At 45.1% G+C, this 11,739-nt stretch overlaps 1 protein-coding gene across 1 annotated transcript in view; it reads left to right on the top strand.

Annotated features, from left to right (window-relative positions):
- Positions 1-336: 336 nt before the first annotated feature.
- Positions 337-11,739, top strand: part of LOC120880177 (solute carrier family 2, facilitated glucose transporter member 5-like) — a 36,544-nt gene continuing 25,141 nt past the window's right edge. The window contains exon 1 of the mRNA XM_040263358.1: positions 337-769. Coding sequence (XP_040119292.1) covers positions 725-769 — 45 coding nt within the window. The 5' untranslated portion in view covers positions 337-724. The remainder of the gene's footprint in view (positions 770-11,739) is intronic.

Genomic DNA, 11,739 nt, shown 5'->3' on the forward strand with positions numbered 1-11,739 from the left:
TCACCCAGCCACATCTTGGCAGGCAAGCCTTGGTCCAAGGAAAGGGGTCAGGAGAGAGACAGGTGTGAACAATGAAGCACCGAAAGGAGAGAAACTGTGTCAAACAAGACTCTGCCATTCCTAATCGTGTGACTCTAGGCAAACAATCATGGCCTCTCTGTATCTCAATTTCATCAAAAAAGGAGAGAATCACGAAATTAACGCGAGACCCAGTGCTTCGTACAATGACTGAGCCCAAGGAATGCTCAGCAAGCCCCCTCCCTCCCATCACTGTGATCAGTTAGCTTGTCTGTGTTCCCTGAGTACCTAAGTGCCACAGAAGACCCTACTACTTCCTGCCCCACCCCCACAGCTGGATCCTCCCCTCCTTCCAGTGCCCCGGGCCCAGCTCCAGATGCAGCAACCTCACACTCCCTCCTGCTGAGCAGTCCCTGTTTAACAAGTGTTTGGGGAATTTCTCATGACCATTATGTCGGAGATGAGAGCAGACGTTCCCTTCTTCTAATCCTTCTGCAGCTTTTCTTCTCCCTGGAACACAGCAAATCCCTGGATTTGCCTGGACCTGTTGCACTCCGGAGAGCTCCTTAAATACCAGCGGCCAGCCTTTGTCTTGTCTCTGTCTTCAGCCCCACCACCCCGGCAGGAAAAGCAGGCTGAAAGCATCGTGGAGAGTCGGACGGCAGGTGCCATCCGAAGTAAACCAACCATCGCTGAGCTGAGAGACATGAGTGACGACGAGAGCACTGGGGATACTGTGTCAGCCCTGGGGGTAAGCCTGCCCTGGCTGGGCACAGAGCTGGTAGAACTCGGGGCTGGGTGTCTGGGGAGAGTCGCTTTCAGGCAAAGCACGGAGGGGTGCTTCTGACTTTCCTGAGAGCCAAGACCACCTGGGCCTCTGGTTAACATGCAGATTCTGATTTGAGCAGGTCTGGGAACTTCTCACAAGCTCCCAAGTGAGATTTCGGCTGCCAGTCCACAGACATAGGAGACCTAGAGGAACTCTGGTTGCAGGGTCTTCAAGAGCGTGGTCAGATGCTTGCAGAGTTTGGCTTCCAGGGGCTAGGCAGCACCCACTGGGCTGCTGGCTTCCATAATATGCTTCTCAAGATCCTAATTGTGTTGCTGGACAAAATCTTGGCTTTCTCTGCCCCCTGAAGCCGAATAAAAAATATGGAGACAGAGTCTGGAGGAAATAGAAAGGCTTTAATTCTCAGCCAGCGGAGAGGGGAACACAGTAGGTTCATGCCTCAAAAACTGTGCCCCCCTGCTTGAGGAGTCTAGAGGTTTATATAAGATGAGGGCTTGCAGTCAGGAGTCGGTGATGAGGAACAAAGGTGTTAGGATCTTGATTGCTTTCTCTTGCATTGCTTCCAGGACAGTCATGGGCTGGCGCCAGTGACCCAGTAACTGAGTCTGGTGGTTTGGTGGCTCTGCGGCCTTCTTTCTGATGTGTACCTACCAGGGGAAGGGTGTTTTAAGGGTAAACACCAGATACAGGGTGTATTTAGCATAAAGTCAAAGGATAATAGGTGTGAAATGTAACTCCTGCAGAGTTAGGGAGCAGAAAAGCAAACTTCGTTACAGACATGCAGAGTTATGAGCAGTTAAAGTAAAAAACTAAGAATGTTCAGGCCTGCTTACCATTGTCTTGACCTTCTTTGTTCTCAGGAATGGGAAAGAAAAAAACTCATTCCTCTTTTTCCTTTTTCACTGCAACAGTTGGAAATGTAAAAACCTGTTATCTGGTCCCAGGACACCATGTGGCACCAGATTCTGGGGGATGCCTAAACTACCCAGTCACAGACCAACTGGAGGCGAGCGTGGCACTGATTTAGAGACTTTGCTGATGTCGACTAAAAACTACACTCACAACCTGAAAGTAGAGTTATTTTATTTGGTGAAAATGTTTAGGGCTCCGAGCCTGGGAGACAGCATCTCAGTAGCTCTGAGAAAACTGCTCCAAGGACGCAGGAAGGAATGTCAGGCTACAAACAAGTTTGTAACAAAGGGCGCAGGCAATCTGAACATCGAAGATCAGACATTAAGTTAGGGAGTTTGGCGTTCTATGTACGGGAAGCTGCAAGCCTCTGGGCTCACTGAATTCGTTCCTTTCATATGCACCTCAGCTATCTGGGGCCAAATCCTATTTCCTTGTTCACCTTAAGGAGTGAGGATGTGGCAGATGGCTGCTTCTTGCATTCCCCCAGCTCCTCAGCAGTCACCGTGGGGGGTGGCAGCATCCATGGAGCCCTCATTCATGTTTGGAGGCCAGAAATCGCTGATGGCTGTGACATTTCTTGTTTAGTGATATGGCAGGATATGTCTTCACTTCACACTGTTATCTGTGATGCTCCCACCAAGGCTGATTTCAAACAACTGTAGGAAAAAGCACGTGCTTCAGTGTAAAGTCGTGCGTTGCTCACAGTGTACTTCCTATTGGCACAAGGCTCTACCCCTGTACTACCTTTGAGCTTACAGTTCTGCGAGGTGTAGGTGCCTGATGCTGGAACTCTCACAGTTCAACATCAAAAAAAAAAAAAAAATTCCAATACCAAATTTTCAAATGGGCAGAGGATCTGAATAGACATTGTATTTCCAAGACATACAGATGACTAACAGACACATGAAAAGGTACTCAAAGTTGCTAATCATCAAGGAAATTCAAGTCAAAGCCACCATGAGATATCACCTTATACCTCTCAGAGCAGCTATTAGCAAAAAGACAACAAAGAAGTGTTGATATGGGTGCAGGGAGAAGGGAACCCTTGCACTGTTGGTGGGAATGTAAATTGGTACAAGAATTGTTGCTGGCTGAAATCTTGGCTTTCTCTGCTGATCGAAGCTGAATAAAAATAATACAGAATGTGGGGGAAATAAAAAGGTGACTTTCATTCTCAGTTGGCAGAGAGGGGAACACAGTGGGCCCATGCCTCAAGAACTGTGCCCCCCACCATGAGGAGTCTAGGGGCTTATACAAGATGAGGGCTCACAGTCAGGGGTCTGCGATGAGGAGCAAAGGTCTTAAGATCTTGTCTCCTTCCTCTTCCATTGTTTAGGCCGTCAGTAACCCAGTAATTAAGTCTGGCGTTTGGTGGCTCCGGAGCCTTCTTTATGGTATGTAGAAAAGAAGAACTACAAAGGGAGGAGATAATAGCTGTGAAATGTAGCTCCTACAGAGTCGGGGGCAGAACAAACTCAGTTACAGACACGCAGAGCTTGGAGCAGTTAAAGTAAAAAAACTAGGAATGTTCAGGCCTGCTCACTGTTCTCTTTATCTTCTTTGTTCTCGGGGATGGGAAAGAAAAAAACTCATTCTTCTTTTTCCTTTTCACTGAAACATTATGGAAAACAGTATGGAGGTTCCTTGAAAAATTAAAAACAGCACTACCGTATGATCCAGCAATTCTACTCCTGGGTATTTATCCAACAAAAATGAAAACACTAATTTGAAAAGATATGTGAATCCCCGTGTTCACTGTGGGATTTCCTGATGGCTTGGCGGTAAGGAATCTGCCTGCCAATACAAGAGACGGGTGTTCAATCTCTGGTCCAGGAAGATCCCCTGGAGATGGAGATGGCCACCCACTCCAGCATTCTTGCCTTGGGAAATCCCATGGACAGAGAGGAGCCTGGCAGGCTACAGGACACGGGGTCACAAAAGAGTCAGACACAACTTAGCAACCAAACAACAAAAACATGCTCACTGCCGCGTTATTTACAATAGCAACATACGGAAGCAACCCAAGGGTCCACTGATTAAGAAATAGATGGAGAAGTGGTAGGAATTCACTGGTGTTGCAGTGGTTAAGACTCCGCACTTTACCGCCAAGGGCTTGGGTTCAATTCTTGACCAGGAAGCTAAGATCCTGCAAGCCTTACAGGATGGCCAAAAAGAAGAAGTGGTATACACACAGACACACCACACACACACACACACACACACTCTGGAATACTTCTTAGCCATAAGAGAGAATGGAATCTTGCCAATAGAACTAGACGATAATACCGTGAAATTAAATTTCACTTAATCCTAAGTGAAACAAGTCACACAGAGAAAGACAAATCCTGTTTTGCTTTCAGTTACATGTGGAATCTAGAAGATGGAACAAATGAAGAAACATAAGAAAAGAGAATCAGAGTCATAGATACAGAGAACAAACAGGCAGTCGCCCAAGGGGGTAAAAGGTGAGAGGCAGAGAGGAACAGGTGAGGGACAGTAAGAGGTAAAAGATGAATGAATCACAGGCATGGAAGGTGCAATGTGGAGAGCAGAGTCCATAACTATGTAATGTCTTTGTAGGGTGACCTACTGTAACTAGAGCATTTTGAAAAGTATAGAAATAGAGAGTCACTGGGTTGTGCACCAGGAACAAACACAATGCTGTAGTTCAATTATACTTCAAAAACAAACTCATGGGGAAAGAGAGGAGATGAGTGGCTGCCAGAGGCTGGAAAAGAGGAATTGGATGAAAGTGACCAAATGGTACAAACTTCCAGTTTCAAAAGAAATAAGTGCTAGGAGTATAAAGTACAGTAAGGTAAATCAAATTAACAACACTGTATGTTACACATGAAGATTGTGAATGGAGTAAATCCTAAGCATTCTTATCATAAGGAAATTTTTTTTTCTTTCATTTTGCATCTGTATGAGATGATGGATGTTCACTAAACTTATTGTGATAGTTGTTTCATGAGGTATATAAGTCAAATCATTATGCTGTACACCGTAAGCAGTGCTGTCTGTATGTCAACTACATCTCAATAAAACTGGAAGGAAAAAAGTCATAATTTTCACTTTGTTTGAAAAGTTTCCTTTTTTTTTTGGCTGCACAGCATGCAGGATCTTTGTTCCCCACCCCGGGATCAAACCCATGCCCCCTGCAGTGAAGTGCAGAATCTTAACCACTGTACTGCCAGGGAAGTCCCTGAAAATTATCCTTTAACACTATTAATATGAGGTGAAAACTACAGAGTCAGAGATGGGCAGTGGCATCCCATTCTAGAGAATTTCAGCATTTGTTCCCTTGCTTTTCATCTTATTTTTAAAAATTTGTATATTTACTCACTGTTGGCTGTGCTGGGCCTTTGCCGCCTGGAGGGCTTTTCTCTAGCTGTGGTGAGCAGGGCTTACTCTCAAGCCGTGACATGCAGGATTCTCACTGCGGTGGCTTCTCTTGTTGTGGGGCCCGGGCTGTAGGGAGTCTGGGCTTCAGTAGTTGTGGCTCCTGGGCTCTAGAGCACAGGCTCAGTAGCTGTGGCACGTGGGCTCAGTTGCCCCGAAGCACGTGGGATCTTCTCGGATCAGGGAGAGAACCCTTGTCTCCTGCACTGGCAAGTGGATTCTTTACCACTGAACCACCAGGGAAGCCCTATTCCCTTGTTTATTTATTTATTTTTTTTTTTAAAGAGAAATTCACATAAAACTAACCTTTTTAAAGTGTACAATTTAGTTGCGTTTAGTACCTTCACAATGTTGTATAATCACCACTCTATCTAGTTCCAAAGCATTTTCATCACCCTCAAAGGAAAACTCACACCTATTAAGCAGTCATTCGCCCTTCTTCTCTCCCCCCAGCCCCTGGCAACCACCCGTCTGCTCTCTGTCTCTATGGATTTACCTTTTCTGAATTTCCAGTATAAGTAGAATCCTACAACATGTGACATTTTTGTGCCTGGCTTCTTTCACCTAGCATAACGTTTTCAAGGCTAATGTAGCTTGTGTCAGTACTTCATTTCTTTTTATAGCTGCATAATCCATTGTGTGTATATATCACAATCTGTTTATTCATTCATCCATTGGTGGAAGTGTGGGCTGTTTCCACCTTCTGGTTATAGTAAATAGCGTTATTATGAATATGCATATTCATATCTCTGCTTGAATGCCAGTTTTTTGTCTTTTATTCTTTTAGAATTACAATATATTTAGGAGTAGAATTGCTGAGTCATAAGGTAATCCTATTTTTAACTTCTTAAGAAACCACCAAACTGTTTTCCAACAGCAGTTGCCCCATTTTACATTCCCGCGGGCAGCCTACAATGGTTCCAATTTCTCTGCGTCCTTGCCCTCACGCAGATGAACCTTGAAGACATTATGCTAAGTGAAATAAGACAGTCAAACAGACAAATCCTCCAAGATTCCACTTATATGAAACAGTTAAAGCAGTCAGGTTCACAGAAACAAAAAGTAGAATGGAGGTTGCCAGAGCTGGGGAATATTAGTGTTTGTTGGATATAGAGCTGTAGTTTGCAAGATGAGAAAGTGCTGGAAGTTGGTTGTACAACAGTGAATCTACTTAGCACTACCCACTCCCGTGTTCTTGCTTGGAGAATCCCAGGGGCGGGGCCGCCTTGTGCGCTGGTGTCTATGGGGTTGCACAGAATCGGACACAACTGAAGTGACTTGGCAGCAGCAGCAGCAGCAACTGAACCACACACCTAAAAATGGTCAATGTTATGATATGTTTGCTGTTTTGTTTTCATTTTTAACGCGATGTGGAAAAAAAAGAGTTGTCTACCCAGGGTAACGTGTAACCAACAGAAGCCACTCGTGTCCCTGAGAAGCCTCGTGATCCCCTGTCTTTCACCCATCTTCTCTGTGATTTCCGAGGGTCACGCCCTGTAGTGCATGGGCACCCTAATAGGTGAGGTCAAATTCTGTTCTTGAAAGAAAACTTAGGAACCTTGTAATGTCTCTGAAGCTTACTCACCAGGTGTGTCAGCATGATTGGCAGCCTTTCTGCCTTGGGGGCATCTGATAAAATCTTGGGCCTGATTCAATGTATCATGGACCTGATTCGATGACGGCAGAGTCTGACCTGCGGAGCGAGAAAGCTTGGATCCAGCATGTTCTCTCCCTCCTCCTTCCAGCCACGTTGCAGAGTTGGGTTCCAATGCCCAGAACCCAGCAGGCCTGGGCAAGGTGTAGTTGACCCCACTGCGCACCAGGCTTGGGAAGTCTTGTGTCCACCTCTCAGACCCCTGCACCAGGAGTGCTGCCTATGTGGAGGGCTGGGTGCAAGCCAGGACCTGTTGATTACTCCTTCCTTATCTAGGCCTGGAATGGGGATGACCCAGAGCTGTTTCCTGCCTTCCTGCCCCTCCTCCCAGTCAAACAGTGCACACGCACCTTGGTAGCAGCCTCGCTTTGTGTCCTCTGAGACATGTGCAGGTACTCTAATGCGATATACATGTTCCTACGGAAACCCCCATTCTATAACATAGCATATAAATAAAGTACAGAGCTTAAGAGGAAAACAGGGTTGAGGCAGACCACCAGCAATTTTAACCTCTGAACACAAACAAAAGCAAATGCAGTCTAAAAGACAACGGCCTGAGTAAATCTTTACTGTTTTTTGTACCCAGCAGGCCACAGGGTGCTTGCTTGCTCCTTTAAAATGAGGGTCCTTAGGTGGTTTGCTTCTGGTAGAAAGCTGTTTCATCACAATTTAAAATCTGATTGAAAATCCATGGTGGTCCAGTGGTTAAGACTCGATGCTTTCACTATCTGGGACCTGTGTCCAATCCCTAGTTGGAGAACTAAAATTCCACAAGCTGCACAGCTCAGTCAAAAAGTCAAACATCTGATTTTGACTGTAATCAATTAAAGCAAACAAACAAATGTATCAGTTCAGTTCAGTCACTCAGTGGTGTCCGACTCTGCAACCCCATGGACTCCAGCATGCCAGGCTTCCCTGTCCATCACCAACTCCCGGAGCTTGCTCAAACTCATGTCCATCAAATCGGTGATGCCATGCAACCATCTCATCCTCTGTCATCCCCTTCTCCTCCTGCCTTCTATCTTTTCCAGCATTAGGGTCTTTTCCAATGAGTCAGTTCTTCATATCAGGTGGCCAAAGTAGTGGAGTTTCAGCTTCAGCGTCAGTTCTTCCAATGAATGTTTAGGACTGCTTTCCTTTAGGATTGACTGGTTTGATCTCCTTGCAGTCCCAGGGACTCTCAAGAGTCTTCTCCAACATCACAGTTCAAAAGCATCAATTCTTTGGCGCTCAGCTTTCCTTATAGTCCAACTCACATCCATACATGACTACTGGAAAAACCATAGCTTTGACTATATGGACCTTAGTTGGCAAAGTAATGTCTCTGCTTTTTAATATGCTATCTAGGTTGGTCATAGCTTTTCTTCCAAGGAGTAAGCATCTTTTAATTTCATGCCTGCAGTCACCATCTGCAGGGATTTTGGAGCCCCCCTAAATAAAGTCTCTCTCACTGTTTCCATTGTTTCCTCACCTATTTGCCATGAAGTGATGGGACCGGATGCCATGATTTTTGTTTTTTGAATGTTGAGTTTTAAACCAGCTTTTTCACTCTCCTCTTTCACTTTCATCAAGAGTCTTTTTAGTTCCCCTTCACTTTCTGCCATAAGGGGAGTGTCATCTGCATATCTGAAGTTATTGATATTTCTCCCAGCAATCTTGATTCCAGCCTGTGCTTCATCCAGCCTTCATCCAGCCAGTACATCCATTTTGCATGATGTACTCTGCATATAAGTTAAATAATCAGGGTGACAATATACAGCCTTGACGTACTTCTTTCCCAATTTCGAACCAGTCTGTTGTTTGGAACCGTGTTTGCAACCATGTCCAATTCTAACTGTTGCTTCTTGACCTGCATACAGATTTCTCAAGAGGCAGGTAAGGTGGTCTGGTATTCCCATCTCTTGAAGAATTTTCCAGTTTGTTGTGATCTACACAGTCAAAGGCTTTGGTGTACTCATTGAAGAAGAAGTAGATGTTTTCCTGGAAATCTCTTATGTTTTCTTTTTCTATGCTCCAATGGATGCTGGCAATTTGATCTCTGGTTTCTCTGCCTGTTCTAAATCCAGCATGAACATCTGGAAGTTCACAGTTCATGTACTGTTGAAGCCTGGCTTGGAGAATTTTGAGCATTACTTTGCTAGTGTGTGAGATGAGTGCAGTTGTATGGTAGTTTGAACATTCTTTGGCATTGCCTTTCTTTGGGATTGGAATGAACACTGACCTTTTCCAGTCCTGTTGCCACTGCTGAATTTTCAAATTTGCTGGCATATTGAGTGCAACACTTTAACAGCATCATCTTTTAGGGTTTGAAATACCTCAACTGGAATTCCATCATCTCCACTAGCTTTGTACGTAATGATTCTTCCTAAGGCCCACTTGACTTCAGGATGTCTGTCTTTAGGTCAGTGATCACACCATCGTGGTTATCTGGGTCATGAAGATATTTTTTCTATAGTTCTTCTGTGTATTCTTGCCACCCCTTCCTCATATCTTCTGCTGCTGTTAGGTCCATACCATTTCTGTCCTTGCTTGTGCCCATCTTTGCATGAAATGTTCCCTTGGTATCTCTAATTTTCTTGAAGAGATCTCTAGTCTTTCCCATTCTACTGTTTTCCTCTATTTCTTTGCATTGATCACTGAGGAAGGCTTCCTTATCTCTCCCTGCTATTCTTTGGAACTCTGCATTCACATGGGTATATCTCCTTTTCTCCTTTGCCTTTAGCTTCTCTTCTTTCTCCTCCGCAGCTACCATGTTGCCTTTTTGCATTTCTTTTTCTTGGGGATGGTCTTGATCATTGCCTCCTGTACAATGTCACAAACCTCTGTCCATAGTTCTTCAGGTACTCTATCAGATCTAATCCTTTGAATATATTTGTCACTGCCACTGTATAATCGTGAGGGATTTGATTTAGGTCATACCTGAATGGTCTAGTAGTTTTCCCTAGTTTCTTCAATTTAAGTCTGAATTTTGCAATAAGGTGTTCGTGATCTGAGCCACAGTCCACTCCCAGTCTTATTTTTGCTGACTATAGAGCTTCTCCGTCTTCAGCTGCAAAGAATATACTCAATCTGATTTTGGAATTGACCCACTGGAGATGTCCATGTGCAGATTAGTCTCTTGTGTTGTTGGAAGAGAATGTTTGCTATGACCAATGCGTCTCTTTGAAAACTCTGTTAGCCTTTGCCCTGCTTCATTTTGTATTCCAAGGCCAAACTTGCCTATTACTCCATGTGTCTCTTGACTTCCTACTTTTGCATTCCAGTCCCCTTATAATGAAAAGGACATCTTTTTGGGTGTTAGTTCTAGAAGGTCTTGTAGGTCTGCATAGCACTGTTCAACTTCAGCTTCTTCAGCGTTACTGGTTGGGGCATAGACTTGGATTACTGTGATATTGAGCAGTTTGCCTTGGAAAAAACAGAGATCATTCTGTCGTTTTTGAGATTGCACCCAAGTACTGGACTTCAGACTCTTTTGTTGACTATGAGGACTATTCCATTTCTTCTGAGGGATTCTTGCCCACAGTATATTCAGATATAATGAATAATTATAATTCAGATATAATGGTCATTTGAATCAAATTCACCCTTTCCAGTCCATTTTAGTTCACTGATTCCTAAAATGTCGATATTCACTCTTGCCATCTCCTGTTTTTCCACTTCCAATTTGCCTTGATTCATGAACATAACATTCCAGGTTCCTATGCAATTTTCTAAAGGAGATCAGCCCTGGATGTTCTTTGGAAGGAGTGATGCTAAAGCTGAAACTCCAGTACTTTGGCCACCTCATTCGAAAAGACTCTGATGCTGGGAGGGATTGGGGGAAGGAGGATAAGGGGACGACAGAGGATGAGATGGCTGGATGGCATCACTGACTCGATGGGCATGAGTTTGAGTGAACTCAGGGAGTTGGTGATGGACAAGGAGGCCTGGCGTGCTGTGATTCATGGGGTCGCCAAGAGTCGGACACGACTGAGTGACTGAACTGACCTGATGCAATATTGCTCTTTATAGCACTGGACTTCATTCCCACCCCCAGTCACACACACAGCTGGGAGTTGTTTAGGCTTTGGCTCTGTTTCTTCATTCTTTCTGGAATTATTTCTCCACTCTTCTCCAGTAACATATTGGGCACCTACCGACCTGGGAAGTTCATTTTTCAGTGCATATCTTTTGCCTTTTCATACTGTTCATGGGGTTCTCAAGGCAAGAATACTAAATTGGTTTGCCATTCCCTTCTCCAGTGGACCAAGTTTCGTCAGAACTCTCCAATGACCCATCAGTCTTGTGTGGGCCTACAAGGCATGGCTCATAGTTTCAGTGAGTTAAACAAGGCTGTGGTCCATGTGATCAATTTGATTAGTTTTCTGTTATTGTGGTTTACATTCTCTCTGCCCTCTGACAGATAAGGATAAGAGGCTTATGGAAGCTTCCTGATAGGAGAGACTTGACTGTGGGGGAAACTGGGTCTTGTTCTATGGGCGAGGCTGTGCTCAGTAAATCTTTAATTCAACTTTCTGTTGGTGGGTGGGGCTGTGTTCCCTCCCTGCTGTTAACCTGAGACTCTGGTGGGGATGATGAAGATAACGGTGGCCTCCATCACAAGGTCCTCCGCACACTCTGCTGCACTCGGTGCCTGACCCCGCAGCAGGCCACTGCTGACTGATGGCTTCGGCGAAGACCCCTGGACACTCACAGGCAAGTCTGGGTCGGTCTTCGGTGGGGTCGCTGCTCCTTTCTTCTGGGTCCTGGTGTGCACGAGACACAGGAGTCTGTTTCCCTAGTCCTGTGTAAGTTCGTCTGCTCAGCGGCTCTATGGTGGGGTTAATGGTGGCCTCCTCCAAGAGGACGTATGTCACACCGAGGTCTGCTGCACCCAGAGCCCCTGCCCCTGTGGCAGGCCACTGCTGACCCATACCTCCACAGGAGACACTCACTCAAAGGCAGGTCTGGCTCAGTCTTGGTG

Source organism: Oryx dammah, unplaced genomic scaffold (assembly GCF_014754425.2).
Source record: "Oryx dammah isolate SB20612 unplaced genomic scaffold, SCBI_Odam_1.1 HiC_scaffold_21, whole genome shotgun sequence".
Taxonomy (NCBI): Eukaryota; Metazoa; Chordata; class Mammalia; order Artiodactyla; family Bovidae; genus Oryx; species Oryx dammah.